This window comes from Ambystoma mexicanum, chromosome 2q (assembly GCF_040938575.1).
Source record: "Ambystoma mexicanum isolate Mex_15411 chromosome 2q, UKY_AmexF1_1, whole genome shotgun sequence".
Taxonomy (NCBI): Eukaryota; Metazoa; Chordata; class Amphibia; order Caudata; family Ambystomatidae; genus Ambystoma; species Ambystoma mexicanum.
Window position 1 is genome coordinate 306,671,451 of NC_090924.1, and position 21,899 is coordinate 306,693,349.

The 21,899-nt window shown below is 49.0% G+C and overlaps 1 protein-coding gene across 4 annotated transcripts in view; it reads left to right on the forward strand.

Moving 5' to 3' along the window:
- The window catches only part of LOC138569359 (uncharacterized), a 1,262,132-nt gene that overhangs the window by 586,210 nt on the left and 654,023 nt on the right, over positions 1-21,899 (forward strand). For 3 of the 4 annotated variants that reach the window (XM_069647272.1, XM_069647275.1, XM_069647273.1), the window contains 2 exons: positions 10,712-10,826; positions 14,676-14,863. In XM_069647272.1, the coding sequence (XP_069503373.1) occupies positions 10,712-10,826; positions 14,676-14,863 (303 nt within the window). The remainder of the gene's footprint in view (positions 1-10,711; positions 10,827-14,675; positions 14,864-21,899) is intronic. The other variant, XM_069647274.1, reaches the window with a different exon arrangement.

Here is a 21,899-nt window from a genome sequence, read left to right on the forward strand (position 1 = left end):
TGGAGTTGGTGTAGAGCTAATGGCATTCGAGGAGCAGCAGAGACAGGTTGCACAGCCCTGTATGGGGATGCAGGCAGAGGGGCGAGGAGGTGGTTGTTTTGTGGGAGACTGTAAAGCACTGGGCAGAGGAGTCAGAGATTGTCCAACAGCCAATGGCTGGGTTTATAGAGCTTTGGCCATCTCCTAGGACTAGTCTATACATGTGGGGTTCTCAGTGGTTTTGTCTTCTCCCCACCTACAAAATGCACATGGTGTTCTAAGTGCTTAGGACTTCTCCTATGCCTAGTAAGCACACATGAGGTTCTCAGTGGTTTGTGCTTACCCTATGCCTAATAAACACATGTGGATTGTACTGCTCCTCCACCCACAATTCAGAAATGCAAGTGAGTTGTACTATGCCTCCACCTACAGTTCGCATTTCCCACCAACAAATCATGTCCCCCCCAAAACCTCCCAAAAAAAATTGCAGCCTAACTCTACCTAGGCACTATTCTTGATTTAATTATTTTCTTATTTATTTATTTATAGGGCACCGAAACCCGCAGGCATCAGGGCACACAAAAGACAGGTCAGGTGATCAACATGGGCAAGAGAGTCAGAAGCGGGGAAGGTTCTATTCAGAGAAGTATGGCTGTAGAGAGGGTCAGTTTAAAAGGACAGTTTTCAATCCCCGGCGAAAGGGATTGTATTCCTTTAACAGCCTGAGTTCCAAAGGCAAGGCATTACAGATTTTCGCAGCCTTGAAGGGGGAGGATCTGCCTAGACAACTGGAAAGAACGGATTTAGGGATGTTGATCAGTGCCAAGGCCGAGGCACGCAACTTCCTTGGTGGCTCATAAAAGGATACCAGTTCTTTAATATAGACTGGGGAAAAACCATATAAAGCTCTGTGGGCAAGAGAGGCAGCCTTAAATTTCAGCCGGGAGGCCACAGAGAGCCAATGCAGATCTCGCTGACTATCAGAAATATGATCTCTTCTACCTCTCTTCGTGATAATGCGAATTGCATCATTTTGAAGAGTCTGGATGGAATTGATGTTTTACTTGTTGGCCCCAATTAATAATGCATTGCCATAGTCCAATCTGGACATCACAACCGCACAGGCCACTGAGGAGCAACTGGATGCCGACAGAAAGGGACACACGTTTCTCAGCAGCCTAAGGTACTAAGAACCATTTTTACTATCTGGTTGATATGAGCATCTGCACTAAGCAGGGGATTAAGATAGATAGAAGTCCAGAGGTTTAACACTCTGCGAGACCATAATTGGACAACCACGAATGGAGAATGATCGATATCTGGGATCTAATTTTGCTTGAGCATGCTTGGTGCCCAAAACCAACAGCTCGGTCTTATCCCCATTCAAACACATCCAGTTGTTGCTCATCCAGGTCTCAACACGAAGATTGATGGTCTGAAGAAGGACAGCGTCCTTGGCCTAATCCCCTGATAACTCAAGAACTAGCTGGGTGTCATCAGCATATTTCGAGAAATACACTCCAAGCTCGTCCAACATGTAACAGAAAGGTTGAATATAAAGGTAGAAAACAAGTGGTACACACATGCTCCCTGAGGGACCCCACAGGAAATGGAGGAAGAGGGAGAAGTGGCCGCACCCCAACATACTCGAGAGGTACGGTTCTGGAGAAATGATCTCACCCATAGGATTGGATCGGGAGTGAAGCAACCATGTTTCTCTAAGGTGAGCAGGAGTTGGTCATGGTCAAGAAGACCAAAAGCTGCTGATAAATCTAACCTAACTATGCTACAAATGCTTTCACTAACAAGCATGAGCCACTCCTGTTTCTTCAAATTCCAATCATTGACTGTCCCGATCTTTTACTCGCCTGTCTTTATAAAGATGTGAAGTCGAACACAGTAGAACCTCATATCTCAAACCTGCAAAGTTCGACTTGGACAAAAGCAAAGGCCATTCTGCAGCTTTGAGTTTTGCCCGAACGTCCCACTCATGCTTACTTCTGGGTAGAGCATGTTTCAGGGGCAGTACAAAAAAATTATGTTTTATTCGTTTATCCCACTTCATGCTGAGCTCCAGCCTCTAAGGATGGGACCGGGTATCGAATTCATGCTGCTCGGTGCGTGTTACCCTTGAGCTATCCTCCCAGCCGGAGTACACAAACTTGATTGGCTGTACAACTCCATGGAGAAAGTAGTGCCATTTTGCCGAGGTACTACCACATTAGGGCATCATATACCCATTTACTCAGGCAATATGCCAGGTAGTTTAGTGTAGTCATATTATCAGATAGTTCGTTTATAGGTTATTGCCATAATACCCATGCTCTGCCAGCAAATTACCAGGTACTCTGAGAAGCTGTCAGGTATTTCTGCCCACTATGCAAGGTCATGATATTAAATGCGCATTTACTACCATTTTAAGCCAATGATTGTCTTAATGAGACCTCGTTTTTATGTAGTATGGCAGGAGTTATCACCAAATGATAGCAATGTTCACCAATGCACAGCTAAACACATATACAGGCCCCCACGCAAATAAACACACAACACCCACAGCTACTCATGAACACACACACACACACATGAACACCAATGCAAAACAGCCACTCGTTGTCTATGCCATGGACAGCCACACACCCACCCATTAGCACTGTCACCTTCAGCAATGAAAATAAAATATGCAGGACCACGTGATGCGCACACATTCAGACCCTGATGGGCCAGGCACCTCGAATGAGCATTTAACACCGCAGATGTCGCACTGGTGCAGGACCGGGTGGACTGGACACTGTTCCTCGAATTGAAGGAAGGGCTTTTGAGTGTGTTTTCTAATTTCTTAGTAACCATGAACACATGGCCCAGTCCCTTACCTCCAGGAAGGTGGGTGGGTAATGCGAGGGTAAATGCACACACCACATCCGAAGTGCTGGTGTGACATCACACATATGTTGACACTGTGGGGAGCAGTAGAGAGGGTGAGCTGCGGCCCGGATGTGGCAGAAGCCTGCTAGAAAGTATGCGAGCCCTGGAACTTATTTATTTACAAATTAAGCACTGACATATCAAAAAGAGAGACTCCCCTCCCCCCAATCCCACTCCTTCACTGGCTGCCACTCAATTTCCGTGGGATTATCGGTCCATTTTGCAGGACGAATCAAAGTTTATGTACTTAAACCAACCCCTTCCCTCCTCCAATCAGCACATCCGACAGATTACCCAATGTAAATATAAGCACAGAGGCGGTAGAGAAGATTTTCTCAGCGGGCCCCTAATGTAGGTTTTGTGACTCCCTTCTTTTGTAGATTAGTTGTCTTGTCGTTCAGAAGGCATTTAGGAAAGCCGTAAAAACCTTTGTTTGTCTCATCTGGGTTCACTCAGCTTGCCCCCTGCCTATTGTGAGAACACAACTACGTGTGTTGTTCCTGCAGAGCATACAAGGAAACAGTATATCACATTTTATAACCCAGTCACACAGCCAAAACACATGCCTTCTTGGTAATCGGGGTGGAAGGAAATTACGGTAATCGTAAAAGCCACACTATTTACAAATACTGCCTCTTTTACTCAATGCTTAATTACATCCATATAATGCGGTAAATTACCCAAGAGGTGGAGGGGAACATTTAAAACTCCCCAGAAGGTTTTACACTTTTTTTCCTGCACTGAATGGACGTGCAATTTAGTGAAACCTTTCATTGTAGAATTGTATTTTTTAATATGGGAACAATAAAGGGTGCAAAGAAGTGGGTTTCTCCCACACGCACCTTCCGACCACTTTTGCAGTGTAACGCGCAAAGGGGTCAGAACGGACTCTTTTGTGCATTAATCATATGTGTGCACATGTTCAGTAGGGGGTGCTACTGTGCACAATACATGTCCACCCCTGACGGTGGAGATGGATGAAGAAAGAGAAATGTCAGAGTATTTTCTGGAATACCCCATTTGGCAGTTCTGGAAACCTGAGACATTTTCGCCATCCCGCATAATTAAGTAGATTTTAGAAATGCCCCATGAGATAACATGAATTGCCCCGTGGAGGGTTTTCATTGGAAAATCTTTCAAATGTGGGCAGCAATATTGCCTTTTGAAAATCTGAAAGACTCAAGACCAGGGCGTTTCTCTTGCAATGAGGGTACACTATGAAAACTCTAGTCAAGGTTAGCGCCATTTTCTGTGATGTTTCTATGTGTGAACATGTTAGATAACTTGGATGAAAATATGTCAAAATGTTTTATTTATATTGGGTATCTGTTGCCTAGCAACCGCCCTTTGAGAAGCAAACATCGCAAAGAGTTAACGGCATACGTCAGATAGTCGCACAGCATAGCATTCAGAGTTGGAGGCAAAAGCTCACATGTACAGTTTGAGGGGAACATTTAACAGCGCTGAGATGGGGCTGGGGTGAAAAAGGAGGCCGGGCTCTAGTGGCTGGTTGTCATGAGGGATGCTGGTTGGGTGGATTCTGCTGATGCAGGTGGTGGCTGAGAAGGGATACTGGGTTGGGTGGGTTCTGTTGATGTGGGTGGTGGCTGAGGAGGGATACTGGGCTGGGTGGGTTCTGGTGATGCGGTTGGTGGCTGAGGAGGGATGCTGGGCTGGGTGGGTTCTGGTGATATGGTTGGGTCTGAGGAGGGATACTGGGCTGGGTGAGTTCTGGTGATGTGTTGGGTCTGAGGAGGGATACTGGTCCGGGTGGGTTCTGGTGATGCGGTTGGGTCTGAGGAGGGATACTGGGCTGGGTGGGTTCTGGTGATGTGGTTGGGTCTGAGGAGGGATACTGGGCTGGGTAAGTTCTGGTGATGTGGTTGGGTCTGAGGAGGGATACTGGGCTGGGTGGGTTCTGGTGATGAGGATGGGACTGAGGAGGGAAACTGGGCTGGGTGGGTTCTGGTGATGCGGTTGGTGGCTGAGGAGGGATGCTGGGCTGGGTGGGTTCTGGTGATATGGTTGGGTCTGAGGAGGGATACTGGGCTGGGTGAGTTCTGGTGATGTGGTTGGGTCTGAGGATGGATACTGGTCCGGGTGGGTTCTGGTGATGCGGTTGGGTCTGAGGAGGGATACTGGGCTGGGTGGGTTCTGGTGATGTGGATGGGTCTGAGGAGGGATACTGTGCTGGGTGGGTTCTGGTGATGTGGTTGGGTCTGAGGAGGGATACTGGGCTGGGTAAGTTCTGGTGATGTGGTTGGGTCTGAGGAGGGATACTGGGCTGGGTGGGTTCTGGTGATGAGGTTGGGACTGAGGAGGGAAACTGGGCTGGGTGGGTTCTGGTGATGTGGTTCGGTCTGAGGAGGGATACTGGGCTGGGTGGATTCTGGTGATATGGTTGGGTCTGAGGAGGGATACTGGGCTGGGTGGCTTCTGGTGATGTGGATGGGTCTGAGGAGGGATACTGGGCTGGTTGGGTTCTGGTGATGAGGGTGGGACTGAGGAGGGAAACTGGGCTGGTGGGTTCTGGTGGTGTGTGTGGGTCTGAGGAGGGATACTGGGCTGGGTGGGTTCTGGTGATGTGGATGGGTCTGAGGAGGGATACTGGGCTGGGTGGGTTCTGGTGATGTGGTTGGGCCTGAGGAGGGATACTGGGCTGGGTGGGTTCTGGTGATGTGGGAGGGTCTGAGGAGGGATACTGGGCTGGGTGGGTTTTGGTGATGTGGTTGGGCCTGAGGAGGGATACTGGGCTGGGTGGGTTCTGGTGATGTGGATGGGTCTGAGGAGGGATACTGGGTTGGGTGGATTCTGTTGATGCGGGTGGTGGCTGAGGACGGATACTGGGTTGGGTGGGTTCTGGTGATGCGGTTGGTGGCTGAGGAGGGATACTGGGTTGGGTGGGTTCTGTTGATGTGGGTGGTGGCTGAGGAGGGATACTGGGCTGGGTGGGTTCTGGTGATGCGGTTGGTGGCTGAGGAGGGATGCTGGGCTGGGTAGGTTCTGGTGATATGGTTGGGTCTGAGGAGGGATACTGGGCTGGGTGAGTTCTGGTGACGTGGTTGGGTCTGAGGAGGGATACTGGTCCGGGTGGGTTCTGGTGATGCGGTTGGGTCTGAGGAGGGATACTGGGCTGGGTGAGTTCTGGTGATGTGGTTGGGTCTGAGGAGGGATACTGGGCTGGGTGGGTTCTGGTGATGTGGTTGGGTCTGAGGAGGGATACTGGGCTGAGTGGGTTCTGGTGATGTGGATGGGTCTGAGGAGGGATACTGGGCTGGGTGGGTTCTGGTGATGTGGATGGGTCTGAGAAGGGATACTGGGCTGGGTGGGTTCTGGTGATGTGGTTGGGCCTGAGGAGGGATACTGGGCTGGGTGGGTTCTGGTGATGTGGATGGGTCTGAGGAGGGATACTGGGTTGGGTGGATTCTGTTGATGCGGGTGGTGGCTGAGGACGGATACTGGGTTGGGTGGGTTCTGGTGATGCAGTTGGTGGCTGAGGAGGGATACTGGGCTGGGTGGGTTCTGTTGATGTGGGTGGTGGCTGAGGAGGGATACTGGGCTGGGTGGGTTTTGGTGATGCGGTTGGTGGCTGAGGAGGGATGCTGGGCTGGGTGGGTTCTGGTGATATGGTTGGGTCTGAGGAGGGATACTGGGCTGGGTGAGTTCTGGTGACGTGGTTGGGTCTGAGGAGGGATACTGGTCCAGGTGGGTTCTGGTGCTGCGGTTGGGTCTGAGGAGGGATACTGGGCTGGGTGAGTTCTGGTGATGTGGTTGGGTCTGAGGAGAGATACTGGGCTGGGTGGGTTCTGGTGATGTGGTTGGGTCTGAGGAGGGATACTGGGCTGGGTAAGTTCTGGTGATGTGGTTGGGTCTGAGGAGGGATACTGGGCTGGGTGGGTTCTGGTGATGTGGTTGGGTCTGAGGAGGGATACTGGGCTGTGTGGGTTCTGGTGATGTGGTTCGGTCTGAGGAGGGATACTGGGCTGGGTGGGTTCTGGTGATGCAGGTGGGTCTGAGGAGGGATACTGGGCTGGGTGGGTTCTGGTGATGTGGATGGGTCTGAGGAGGGATACTGGGCTGGTTGGGTTCTGGTGATGAGGGTGGGACTGAGGAGGGAAACTGGGCTGGTGGGTTCTGGTGGTGTGTGTGGGTCTGAGGAGGGATACTGGGCTGGGTGGGTTCTGGTGATGTGGATGGGTCTGAGGAGGGATACTGGGCTGGGTGGGTTCTGGTGATGTGGTTGGGCCTGAGGAGGGATACTGGGCTGGGTGGGTTCTGGTGATGTGGATGGGTCTGAGGAGGGATACTGGGCTGGGTGGGTTTTAGTGATGTGGTTGGGCCTGAGGAGGGATACTGGGCTGGGTGGGTTCTGGTGATGTGGGTGGGTCTGAGGAGGGATACTGGGTTGGGTGGATTCTGTTGATGCGGGTGGTGGCTGAGGACGGATACTGGGTTGGGTGGGTTCTGGTGATGCGGTTGGTGGCTGAGGAGGGATACTGGGTTGGGTGGGTTCTGTTGATGTGGGTGGTGGCTGAGGAGGGATACTGGGCTGGGTGGGTTCTGGTGATGCGGTTGGTGGCTGAGGAGGGATGCTGGGCTGGGTGGGTTCTGGTGATATGGTTGGGTCTGAGGAGGGATACTGGGCTGGGTGAGTTCTGGTGACGTGGTTGGGTCTGATGAGGGATACTGGTCCGGGTGGGTTCTGGTGATGCGGTTGGGTCTGAGGAGGGAGACTGGGCTGGGTGAGTTGTGGTGATGTGGTTGGGTCTGAGGAGGGATACTGGGCTGGGTGGGTTCTGGTGATGTGGTTGGGTCTGAGGAGGGATACTGGGCTGGGTAAGTTCTGGTGATGTCGTTGGGTCCGAGGAGGGATACTGGGCTGGGTGGGTTCTGGTGATGTGGTTGAGTCTGAGGAGGGATACTGGGCTGGGTGGGTTCTGGTGATGTGGTTCGGTCTGAGGAGGGATACTGGGCTGGGTGGATTCTGGTGATATGGTTGGGTCTGAGGAGGGATACTGGGCTGGGTGGGTTCTGGTGATGTGGATGGGTCTGAGGAGGGATACTGGGCTGGTTGGGTTCTGGTGATGAGGTTGGGTCTGAGGAGGGAAACTGGGCTGGTGGGTTCTGGTGGTGTGTGTGGGTCTGAGGAGGGATACTGGGCTGGGTGGGTTCTGGTGATGTGGATGGCTCTGAGAAGGGATACTGGGCTGGGTGGGTTCTGGTGATGTGGTTGGGCCTGTGGAGGGATACCGGGCTGGGTGGGCTCTGGTGATGTGGGTGGGTCTGAGGAGGGAAAGTGGGCTGCGTGGGTTCTGGTGATGTGGGTGGGTCCGAGGAGAGATACTGGACTGGGTGGGTTCTGGTGATGTGGATGGGTCTCTGGAGGGATGCTGGCTGGGTGGGTTCTGGTGATGTGGATGGGTGTGAGGAGGGATACTGGGTTGGGTGGGTTCTGGTGATGTGGTTGGGTCTGAGGAGGGATACTGGGCTGGTTGGGTACTGGTGATGTGGGTGGGTCTGAGGAGGGAAGCTGGGCTTCGTGGGTTCTGGTAATGTGTGTGAGGCTGAGGAGGGATACTGGGCTGGGTGGGTTCTAGTGATGCAGGTGGGTCTGAGGAGGGATACTGGTCTGGGTGGGTTCTGGTGATGTGGTTGGGTCTGAGGAGGGATACTGGGCTGGGTGGGTTCTGGTGATGTGGTTGGATCTGAGGAGGGATACTGGGCTGAGTGGGTTCTGGTGATATGGTTGGGTCTGAGGAGGGATACTGGGCTGGGTGGGTTCTGGTGATGTGGATGGGTCTGAGGAGGGATACTGGGCTGGGTGGGTTCTGGTGATGTGGATGGGTCTGAGAGGGATACTGGGTTGGGTGGGTTCTGGTGATGTGGATAGGTCTGAGGAGGGAAAGTGGGCTGGGTGGGTTCTGGTGATGTGGTTGGGTCTGAGGAGGGATACTGGGCTGGGTGGGTTCTGGTGATGTGGTTGGGTCTGAGGAGGCATACTGGGCTGGGTGGGTTCTGGTGATGTGGTTGGGTCTGAGGAGGGATACTGGGCTGGGTGGGTTCTGGTGATGTGGTTGGATCTGAGGAGGGATACTGGGCTGGGTGGGTTCTGGTGATGTGGATGGGTCTGAGGAGGGATACTGGGCTGGGTGGGTTCTGGTGATGTGGATGGGTCTGAGGAGGGATACTGGGTTGGGTGGGTTCTGGTGATGTGGATGGGTCTGAGGAGGGAAAGTGGGCTGGGTGGGTTCTGGTGATGTGGGTGGGTCTGAGGAGGGATACTGGGTTGGGTGGGTTCTGGTGATGTGGGTGGGTCTGAGGAGGGATACTGGGCTGGGTTGTTTCTGGTGATGCAGGTGGATCTGAGGAGGGATACTGGTCTGGGTGGGTTCTGGCGATGCGGTTGGGTCTGAGGAGGGACACTGGGCTGGGTAGGTTCTGGTGATGTGGTCGGGTCTGAGGAGGGATACTGGGCTGGGTGGGTTCTGGTGATGTGGTTGGGTCTGAGGAGGGATACTGGGCTGGGTGAGTTCTGGTGATGTGGTTGGGTCTGAGGAGGGATACTGGGCTGGTTGGGTTCTGGTGATGAGGGTGGGTCTGAGGAGGGAAACTGGCTGGGTGGGTTCTGGTGATGTGGTTGGGTATGAGGAGGGATACTGGGCTGGGTGGGTTCTGGTGATGTGGTTAGGTCTGAGGAGGGAAAGTGGGCTGGGTGGGTTCTGGTGATGTGGCTGGGTCTGAGGAGAGATACTGGGCTGGGTGGGTTCTTGTGATGTGGGTGGGTCTGAGGAGGGATGCTGGCTCGGTGGGTTCTGGTGATGTGGATGGGTCTGAGGAGGGATACTAGGATGGGTGGGTTCTGGTGATGCGGCTGAGTCTGAGGAGGGATACTGGGTTGGGTGGGTTCTGGTGATGTGGTTGGGTCTGAGGAAGGATACTGGGCTGGGTGGGTTCTGGTGATGTGGGTGGGTCCGAGGAGGGATACTAGGATGGGTGGGTTCTGGTGATGCGGCTGAGTCTGAGGAGGGATACTGGGTTGGGTGGGTTCTGGTGATGTGGTTGGGTCTGAGGAAGGATACTGGGCTGGGTGGGTTCTGGTGATGTGGGTGGGTCTGAGGAGGGAAGCTGGGCTTCGTTGGTTCTGGTAATGTGGATGAGGCTGAGGAGGGATACTGGGCTGGTGGGTTCTGGTGATGCAGGTGGGTCTGAGGAGGGATACTGGTCCGGGTGGGTTCTGGTGATGCGGTTGGGTCTGAGGAGGGATACTGGGCTGGGTGAATTCTGGTGATGCGGTTGGGTCTGAGGAGGGAAACTGGGCTGGGTTGCTTCTGGTGATGTGGGTGGATCTGAGGAGGGATACTGGGCTGGGTGGGTTCTGGTCATGCGGAAGGGTCTGAGGAGGGATACTGGGCTGGGTGGGTTCTGGTGGTGTCGGTGGGTCTGAGGAGGGATACTGGGCTGTGTGGGTTCTGGTGATGCGGCGGGGGTCTGAGGACGGTTAATGGGTTGGGTGGGTTCTGGTGATGTGGATGGGTCTGAGGAGGGATACTGGGCTGGGTGGGTCCTAATCCAGAAAGCCTGTTTCCCATTAATTTCTTTTTGGGATCTCTTCAAAAAGTACCAGAATAGAAAATTAACTGCATGGTGCTCCCAGGAACCTCACAAACCAATCTTGGCTCCGTCACCAGATCCAGTGACTAGTCCATGTACTATGGGATCCAAATGTGTCTTTGTGAGGTCAGACCTCTGTTGTCACAGCCCTCCCTTCTGCATCTTCCTTTATAATGGTTTGCCATTCCTCTCTCGCCAGCAGTAACAATATCACCTGCGAGCAGTTGAAGCTGGCCTCCACGGCGGACATCAGCACCTTGGCGGGCGATTCCATTCGAACGAACAATCTGCTGGCAAAGCTGAACAGCTGTTTTGTAAGCTTTATTTACCCTAACAAAGAGAACCACTCACATGCGGGATGCGGGTGGGTACTGGTAGGGAGGGGTAGAAGTGTTTTTTATGAAGTAGTGGAACGGCGACCCTGGAAGAGGACGGGGTAAGGCTGGTATGCAACATATGTGTCATGGGATTGCAGCGTGGGCAGCTTGACAGTGAGGCGGGTGGGACGGGCACAGGGAGGACATCTCCCTGTATTGCTTTTCACTTGGTTTCTTCCAGTCGGTAGGTCAGCTGGAGACTTTGTACACCGCCTTTGTTGAATACATCCTCTCTACTCGTTTTACTAAGCTGTCATGGAACTCGTAACTAATATGTGCTTGAACAGAGGTTTCTTCAGCGGGCTCCTAAAACTAGAATTCTGCTCTCATGAATAAAATGTGTTCATTTGTACCAAAGCCTGAAAGCTTTTCATACCCTTCTCTTGTCTCTCACCCACCCTTTGGAACCCAATCCCGGTATCAGTTTGGAATACCTCACAATGCTCCAATGTTTGCAAATCTCTCAAAATGTGGCTTTTTCAACAACACCTGACCCAGGACAAATCCTTACAGATATACAGACCGCCACACAGACCGTAACTCACAGTACTGAGCAACTGTTAGAAGATGGCTGCCCATACGCTGGCTCCCCCCACCATATGCAGCAGTGCGCTGCTCTCGAACCACCTCCGCACCTTCAACAGTAAAATAAAATACCCTTTGGTCTGACAGATAGTCCTAGGGATAAATAGTTGGCGATACTCCATAGACCAACGGTTCCGTCCTGGAATACACCATGTAATAATATCCTTAAGGTTAGCAGCAGCAGCCCCATGATGGCATTTGAAGATGATGCAAAGAATTTTAAGCTGAAATCTTTCCTCAACTGGAAGCCAGAGCAGGTCCCTGCAAGCGGCTTGAGCATTATAACCTTTTCTACATCCAGAAACCAATTACCTTTGAGCCACCTGGAATCGGCTAATATGTTGTATTGGCGTGCCCCCCCCCCCCGCCACCCCAGGAGTGCATTACAATAGTCTGAGCTACTAGTCTTTAAGGCTCCTACTACAACTGCGCTCGTCTCCGTTGGCACGAAGGGTCAAATCCCACGTAGCCATCTGATCTTAAAATAGCATCCCTTGTGAGGGACCTTTATCCACTATAATGTTTAAGCATTTCATCTGAGATAATGTCACATGTTTTCCTAAAATCTGGGGGTGATGGGGTGTGAGGAGAGAATACTTCTTAGTATTAGCAGGACCTCCTCTATCTTCCCTGAGATATGATGAAAGCAACTAGAGTCTATCCAGTATTAGCAGGACTTCCTCTATCTTCCCCGGGTTATGATGAAAGCAACTAGAGTCTATCCAGTATTAGCAGGACCTCCTCTATCTTCCTGGGCTATGATGAAAGCAACTAGAGTCTATCCAGTATTAGCAGGACCAACTCTATCTTCCCCAGGCTATGATGAAAGCAATTAGAGTCTATCCAGTATTTGTAGGGCCTCCTCTATCTTCCCCGGGCTATGATGAAAGCACCTAGAGTATATCCAGTATTTGCAGGACCTCCTCTATCTTCCCTGGGCTATGATGAAAGCAACTGGAGTCTATCCAGGTTTAGATGCCGTACAGGGCTCCAGAGGTGACAGATTTCAGCTTAGTTGTAATTGTCATAGGGTGATAAAATGAAGAGGTATGCTTTCATTACAAAAAGAATGGTTTATGGAATTGTAAAACGAGGTTGCAAAAGGAAGGGGAAGTATAAACAAAGCTACATTAAAAGGTCAACGTGGTGGGACTGAGTTCCCAGTAGTTACCAATCACTTCGACCTCTGCAGTAGAGTTTAGCGCATTCAACATCCCAAAATCAATTCAGGGGAATCCCCATTACTGTGTTAAAACTGTTGCACAATATCCAGTCATCATGTGAGGGTCAAACACTTGGTAGTCATGAATGATGGCAATGTGAAATGTAAAGGGAACGAATGGGCTGGGGTGCCAGGCTAATGGAAGAGTGGTCTGTGGAAGGGAGGTGAAAGGGTGGTGGTAAAATGGGAGGTGAGAGTGGAGGGAATATGAACCCCATCATTTAGCAAGAAGAGAACACTTTGGTGTCAGTAAATCTCTAGCATGACAGTTGCCTATTCTTGCTAGCGGGGATCCACGGGTAGCCATGATGAAAACCACCTTCCTTTCATTAAATCAAGAAATAACTCCGTGACTCTGCGCCAATTTCTTTCAAAAAGTAATCTGATTTTTATTGAATCAAAAAATGTTTTTGTTTCCTCAATACGCCCTCTATAGGGTCAAACACATAAAGTCAAAAAATCCAAATCGCCCTGTATGACACGTGTTTCGGCTCAATAGAGCCTTTCTCAAATCTGGGCTACTCAGGTGTATTCTACTAATATACATAACATAATATATTATTGGATAGTTAATTTAAAAAAAATTCAAATACAAACAGATTTGTGTATAATCACAACATTCCCCCAATAATAGTTCCCCCCAAATTATGTTCAAGATACCAATTTACAGACAGAGATTAAGGATTGCTAACGGGGAGGAATGTATGGGTCATAAGACAAAACAGGCATTTATGCAAATAGATTATATATAGCACAAGGGAGGGAAAAAGTAGGTACACAGGGAACCAAACAAACAGAAACAAGAATGATTTGATACCATCAATTATACAATGTAAAAACCAAAAATAATAAATAAATGAATTGGAGAAAAAGAGAAAAACAGAGAAAAAATACAAAATTATTGACAATGATTGTATGATATTAATCAGTTGGAGCTGTCTCTATTGTATATTCAAACAAGTAATGACTTAACCTTAGGTACATGAAATATCCACTGATAGTGTTGCGCTGGTTCAGAATTATATTGGGTTTAATCCCATGCTCCTTCTCTGTCAATTGCATATAATTGAATATATTTAATCTACTTCCAATTGAGAGAAGTGAAATGTATATTGTTTACTGAAACTACCTAGTATTTCTGAGATATTGACTATGGTCACTCATGCATTCAACTACTATATAAACATCAATATTACAACCTGTAAAGTTGGCTAAGTAACGTATATTCGAATATACATTCCCCATTCTACTGCTCCACTAAAAATGTTGTTTGAGTAATTATACACGTGACATCATAGTCATATCAACAAATATACGTTTTTTAGTGCAATAACCATCACATGATTTGTATACAGTGCTGAAATTGTTAACTTTCCAATTGAACAAGTACATTCATCATATTACATCATTTTCACCAACATCTTGTTAGAACTATATGCATATTGCACACTCATAGAAACGACACCATTTCAGTGTCTTTGTTTAGGCCTGTTGCTGTAGAGTGAAAGTGACAAATAAGTCTGGCTTCTGCTTGCCGTAATGCTCTTAGTCTGTCCCCACCTCTTTTAGACATGGTGACTTGTTGTAGTCCAACAAATTTGATCAACATTTTTTGATTCAATAAAAATCAGATTACTTTTTGAAAGAAATTGGCGCAGAGTCACAGAGTTATTTCTTGATTTAATACAATTTCACGGTATAGGCTTTATACCGACAACTCCGAGGAACTGTGACATCATGTGTAAAGTATAATTTTCGAAATTCTGAATTAAGGGGTTCAATATCAAAAAGGAATATTAAGGAGTCGCCCACAAGACCAGCTGTAAACAGTAAAAGCCAAATACGTTTTTCATACACCTTCCTTTCATATCTTGTGTAACTGTGGTCTATTCATTATGCATATTTAGTATTTTTTCTTTCCTTTTGGTTTCAATTTTGCATACGTGTCTTATTGTGTGCCCACTATCATCCACACCCAGGTGACCAATGGCGCCGTCCCCAAGGACACCATAGGCAGCCTGGGAAATCTGGTGTGCCTGTTGGATCCGTCGGTGATCACCAAATCAGATCCTCAGATCATCCAGAACCTAAAGCAGTGTCCACAGCTCAGTGATGACCAGCAGAGTGCCATGCGCTCCGTGCTCAGCAGTGGCAGTACCTCGTACGGGTGAGTTCACCTGGGGATTCCTGTGCGGTACCAAGATGCCTCTGGTGCTTGCAGGTGCTTGCTCACCAAACCAAAATGCAATTGCAAATGCAAGTGCAACAGATTGTTCCATTGGGAGAACTCATCTTGGTGTACATATGTGCATGTCTGATTTCACTGACTCATCACGTGGTTCCATTTCTCCACCTTTTTCACCCGGACGTGGATGTAACCCCTGCACTGTTCACATTGATTCTTTCTTAACTTTTAAGATATTTATTAAGGATTTCTAATTTACTTAATTACCCCGTCTGGTTTTCTGATTCAGAAGAGACATACCTCAGACTGTATGTAAGTCACGCCACTCAACTTTAGTGGGGGCTACCCAATACCGACTTCACCCTTACCAGTGACCTCTTTTGGAATGTGATTTGTATGTCCTTAATGTTAATGACCATGGCAACAGCTAAGTTCCTTGAAAGCTTGGAATTGGAAGAAAAGTCAACTGGGAACGAATAGAAAACTGACAATTTTAAAGATTAAAAAAAAAAGGACATACGAGAAGCGTATCGGAGGATACAAGCAAGTCAGAGGAAACCTTTACTTTTCCCTTAAACACGCAAATAAGAGAACGTTTTTGTAAAAATTGTAATACAATTAAACACAAAAAAAAAAGGTATTTATATAGCGCACCGTCACCAATTGAGTTGGTCTCCAGGCGCTCAGGCGGATCTGCAAACAAAGAGGTGGGGGTGGGTTTGTGGGGTGGAGAGGGCGTAGGAAAGTGAGAAGGTTGTGTCCTGTTGGCATCTTCAGTTCTGTTTTCACAGTGTGCTTAGCTTGGGTGTGAATATCGGATTCAAGCGAGTCCTTGCGTGCTGTTGTTGCTATCTATGTGTTGATTGTTTGTTGTTGCCCTGTGGTGAAGTGTGTGCAGTTTGCTGTGAGAGAAGTGGTTGTGTTGGTTTTTGTGTGATTTAAGTGTGCAGAAATGTGAGGTTTTGGTTAGCGGGTTATCTGCTTCTTAATCCTTGTATTTTTGTAGTCTACACTTTACTCCACAATGCTCGGAAATATACCCAGTCAAGGTCTTTGGATTTGGAAATGTTCTCCAAAAGGCCTAAGAAACACTTGTGTACAGGTGCGTTATAAATGACTTATCATATCATGACACTAAAGAGGTTACTTCACATTCTCGAGATGGACACTGAAAGGACACAAAATAAGGAAAAGCACCCCAAGCGATTCCTCTCCCAGCGGTCCATCAAAGCAGCAGAAAGAGGAGCTGTGCTTCCGACTTCATGGATGATAATGACTCTACAAGGAATCGCCATCAAAGGTACAGTTCCTCTCCAGCTCCTCTGTTTCAGAGCAGTGGGAGGTATTCAGGTGGCTAATGATGCCTTGTTGAAGCCGATAACGGCACCTCTTTCGACTGCAACCACAAGCTTGCTAGCAGCTAAGATAGTGGAGGCTGCTATCCTAGAGCGCCTTGCAGCTCTGTCTACGAGCCTCAGTGCCCTGACGCCAAACTTCTTAGCTTGACACCTTGCTGTACTCAGCTCTGGTTTCTAGAACACAATATTGTACATTTTAAAAATGAGCAAGATCTATGACTAAAAGAAATATCCTGTCCCCACTGTACTGGAGCTTTTGAAATCTGGAGTGATTGACGACTTCACAGAGGAGTTCTATGGCCAAAATGAAGAGTTGTCTGTAGTTTGTAGACATCACCTGTCTGTAGTTTGTACACATCACCTGACTTCGATTCTATGCAAGCTTTGGCTTTTGGTAAACTTCATTGGTCTATCCAGAAGACTATTGCCAAAGGTGTACATACTCTAAGCTTGATTGCATTGACGCAGCCTGTGTTCCAGTTTGATCTCACTGACATCCTTGATCAGGGACCCAAGGAAGATGCTGCTCCCTTTTAAAACAGCTGTTTCTGTCCCTGTCAAAGCTTCAGCATGCCTCTAACCCTGTGGACGGGACCGTGACAAGAAGCATTGCCCTGCCCCAATGGATCCAAGTTGGTTATCCACACTCCCGACTTTGGAAAACGTAGTGTTTCAGGCATCCACTGCAGGGTTGGGTTCCACGACGGACCGGGAAAGTAAAACAACTTGAAGCGATGGGATGCAAGGTATTTGTTTCTATGGAGTGTGGTCTTCAAGGCTGATGAACATCTGCTCATGCAGTAACAGAGATGGATTTGCCTTTTTGGTGGAAGACTGCAAGGAGGCTACCCGACCAATAATGCAGTCTGGCCTGGATATGGCCAAAGGTGGGGCTCGTAATATGAGCAAAGGGTCTATCCTGCACCACCATTCCTCTGGTTTCTCTCCAGATGTCCAGCCAAAGCTTGTGGACATGTCATTTGACATTGATAACTTTTTGGGGGCAAAAGCAGATGTGTCCTTGTAGATGTTCAAGGCCTCCAAGGACACGTCTAAGTCTTTTGGTTTAGGTGCCCAACAGCCTGTTGCCTCCACTACTAGGGGCAGTTCCTTTATGTCCCACACTTCCGTTTCTCACCATTGTAGAGGCCAGCACCCTCTGGCAAACCTGGATATTATCACTTCTGCTGCAACGGTATCAGGGTTTTGGCAGAGATGCCCAACATGGTGGAGCTGCTACTTCCACATTGCCTCAGTATTCCTATGTCCACAGCCACTTTAATTTGGACTTTGTCCTCTTCACTCCTGTGGGGGTAGGTATGGGGGCTGTCCCTGCACATTTGAAAGTGCTAGTACGCCACTTTCAATGCCTGGATCTTACATGTTGTGTCCCACATCAGAGAGGTGTAAGGGCTGGTGCTCCCTTTATGTTTTGGTCCTGAAGGTCTGAGACACACCATGGATCTGCTGAAATTGCTCCTTGGACTTATTCAAGATGGTCACCATGGCTCAGATTCCCCTGCCCCTCGAACCACAGGACTGGCTGGTGTCCCTGGACCTCCAAGGTATCTAATTCCACATGCAGGTCCATCCAAAGAACACGCAGTACCTGAGGTTTGTGGTTGGGAACACCCTTTACCAATTCATGCTCCTTCCCTTTGACCATTCCTCAGCCGCAAGGGTCAGCGCCAAGGGTCTTTAACAAACTGTTGGCTGTGGTGGCTGCACGTCTCAGGAAGGAGAAGATTCACATCTTTTCCTACATGGATGACTGGCTCATTCAAACCCAATCCCAGATCTGGGGTCAGCCCACCTGCATCACACCCGTTATCTGCTACACAGGTGGGTTGATACTCTGATCCTGTTAGATCTGTCAGCCGCATTTGACACGGTCGACCACCCCATCCTGCTGTCACGCCTGGCTCAGATCGGAATATCCGGCCAAGTCCTTGCTTGGTTCACTTCTTTTCTATCAGACCACACACAAACTCTTGCCATGCCCCCTTTCCTTTCTTCGTCCTGTCCTCTCACCTGTGGTGTCCTGCAGGTTCCCTCACTTTCCCCGATCCTGTATAACATCTACATCTGGGCGCTGGTCTCCCTCATCCGTGCCCACGGCCTCAACTGTTACTCTTATGCCGACGACACTCAAATCTTGATCCGGTTAGATCAAGATCGAGTTGAGGTGTCGTTGTGACTGTTTGAGGGCCGTCAGTGATTGGATGGATCAGAACTGGCTCAAGCTCAATGGTGACAAGTCCAAGGTACTGGTGGTGGGTTGTCCCCCTGATCCCTCACTTTGGACCACTGCTTTCTGGCCCACTTCCCTGGGTCCTCTTCCGAGCCCAGTAAGCAGAGTAAAACACCTGGGTGTTATTCTCTCTGCTTCCCTTTCCATGTCTAACCAAGTGACGGCTGTGTGTCAAGCCGCTCATTATCAGATCAGGGTTCTGAAGAAGGTTTTGCCCATGATACCTGAACCCATGCACCCTCCGGTAGTCACAGCGTTAGTTCTCTGCCGCTTGGATTATTGTAACTCTCTGTACCTATCGCAGCCGATTAGCTTAATACAGCGGCTACAGCATATTCAGAATCTGGCGGCCAGGCTAACCACGGGCACCTCATATGGAGCTCACATCTCCCCAGTGCTTCGCCAACTTCATTGGCTCCCAGTTGGCTAACGTGAACATTTCAAGGCCCTGTGTATAGTCCATCGGGCTATTCATGGTCAAGGGGCTGAGTTCCTGCAGACTAAATTCTCCCGCCATCTCCCCGAACGGGATTTACGCTCTTCCACTGCGAATCTTCTTGCTGTTCCAAGATTCAACCATGTGAGGGTCGGTAGTAGGGCGTTTTCCATAGCAGCTGCTAAACTTTGGAACAACCTTCCTCCTGCAATGAGGAAAATCCCCAATCACCTTGGCTTTAGAAGAGCACTCAAGACCGTTCTTTTCTAGCTCTCCACCTCATGGCTTCCTCCCCTACCTGAGCAGTCTTCCTCATTAACGCCATGATGCCATTGGGCGACCTGAACTTCAGGAAGCCCCATGTCACATTTTCTGAGTTGCTCCCATTAATAAGGGTGGTTCTGGACAAGATTTCGGCTGGGTCTTTCCTCCCAAAGTCTTCAATACACAGAGTCAAGTGCCAGCTTTGGTCTTTCTGTAGCTTTTGGGCCTTATGGCATCCCTCACCTTTGTGGAGCTCAAACCTCTGTTGCGCATGAGGTTGCTCCAGAGGCTGGATTGCTGTCAGTAGTCTTGGTTTGAGGGTGACATGACAGGTCTGTTGCAGTTCTCGAACAAAGTTTGACAGGACCTCCTGTAGTCAGCCATATTGTACAATGAGGTAAGGGTAAAGCCTTTTGGCAAACATGGCCTCACTTGACAGTTATCACAGAGACCTCAGTGAAATGTTGGGGTTCTTCCCCTGATGATCTGATTCTGAGTGGGCTCTGATCCCCTGCCAAGGCAATGGAACACATCAGACTGCTAGAATTGCCGGTGATCAGGTGGTATTCTCTAAAAACAAATACTTTTGACCCTTTTTTTTTACATAAAATAGCTGGTGGCTTGATTAAGGGAATACATTAAGGGAGAGGGAATGTGGTGGGGACTGCAGTGGATCTCCCCCCTGCATTTGAAATAGAAAAGGTGCAAAAACAGAAAAGGCATTTTGAAAATTCGATTTAAAAAAATCTGTATTTTTCGGCCGTGTTATTTTAAATTCAGTATTTCAACATAGAACCAATCAGGTTAGCACTGATTATCCATCTTCCTTCTGTTCAGGGCTTGTGTGTCATGATTCAGACAGACAACACAATGCCCATGCATCACCTAAAGGACTGAGATGGTATGAGGTTGCTTCATCTGTGTAGTGAAGCAACGCAACTGTGGTTCTGGAGAACAACATCTCTCAATCGGCTGCCCATCTTGAGCAGGCAGGTGTCAGTCTTCCATCAGTGAGAGCTCTTCTATGAAGCACTGAATGTGATCTTCTCCCTGTGGGAGACCCAGGCGATGGACCTCTTCACTCCCCTTGTAAACAGGAACTTTCAGGGAATTTCCCCCACGTGAAGCTCAGATCGACGCATTGAATGTAGAGTGGAACATCACTCTCCTCTATGTGTTCCCATCGATTCCTGTAATTCCACTAGTTCTCAAGAGATTGCAGAAGTCGGAATCTTGATTGCCCCATGCTGGGCCCAGAGTACATGGTCACCAGAACCTCTGGGCATGTCCGTCTGTACAATGTGACGCCGCATGGTGAGGGTGGATCTGCTCTCCCAGTTGTAGTAGCTGGGTCCTCCACCCGAGCCTCAGCACCCTCCATCATTGGCTGCTGAGAAGCTCAGATATAAGAAGGGGGATCTGCCTGAGGATGTCCTTGATACACTTATTTATGTAAGGAGACCTGTCACCAAGTCCATCTATGCCTGCAGGCGGTGTAATTGAAATCTTGGTGTCAGGAGAGAGGGTCTAGAGCCTTCAATCTGCACGACTTCTACTGATATTTCTTTACTCCTCTCCTTGCCCCAGTAGGTGCTTCAGATTGTCACTGTGAAGCGGTGTCAGGCTGCTATTTCAGCCTCTGACACGACACCTGAACTGGACCCATTCTTTTCCATCTCTACTGGTATGTAGTTTTTGTGGGTATTAGCTAACCAGTTTTCACTGCACCAGGTTATTGTTCCTGCATGGGTAACATTTCTCATTGCGGCACAGTTTGAGCCCTGGAATTCTTTAAGGCTGCTCACCTTTAAGATGGTCTTCCTGGTCATCATCTCTTCTGCAAGGCCAGTGGAGCAGGCAGGGCCGGACTGGGAACCAAAAGTGGCCCTGGATTATTTTTTCAAAGTGGCCCCATATTTAGCCAAACGAGCAAGCACAGCGGGTGAGCCCAACCCATCTATGACAGGATTAGGAGTATCCCCCAAGAAAATGTTGAATACAATTAGTCAAAATTAGTGAATTTAAAGCATGTGTTAAACATATATGGCTTAAAAAGGCATGTTTTAAATAAGTTCATGATCTCTCAAAGTAGAGAAGGTAGTGTCCTAAACGTATGAAGGTATTGCTTCTTATAGAGCTACATGCCCCTACTGCTTGGGTGGGTGTCCCCATCGTGGTCCAGGTCTGGAGACATGGGCGGCGCCAGGCCTTGGCTTGGGAGGGCTGAAGCCCTCCGACTTTGAAGCAGATGGTAGCACTAGTTGTGCTGCCCATATGGAGTTCCTATGGCAAAGGATTGCGATGGCAAGAGCGTGTCAAATTTCTCACGTGGGAGAATGGATTTACATAATTAACTTTGCGACAGCAGCAGAAAACATACAGAGCCGGAGGACAAAAGCCTGACTGGGCCATGATAAAAAAAAAACTATGATGAAGCCAAAGGACTGCCTGAACTTGCAGATGGCCTACACCTCCAGTGATTAGCATGGCACTTTGGAATTAAACAGCCCCTGCATTGGGTTGAAAGATGCATCTGATGGGCAAAAGGAGAATGAAATAGGTATGCAGCCTCCTGGGCTCAGAGGCGGGGCCGAAAGCCCAATAGGTGGATGGCTCCATGCATGATCAGCTTTCAAACGTGTCATTCAGCCCCCTCACACTCTCTCCAAACTTTGAGACTGGCTCCACCCATGCCTGGAAGGCAGTGCT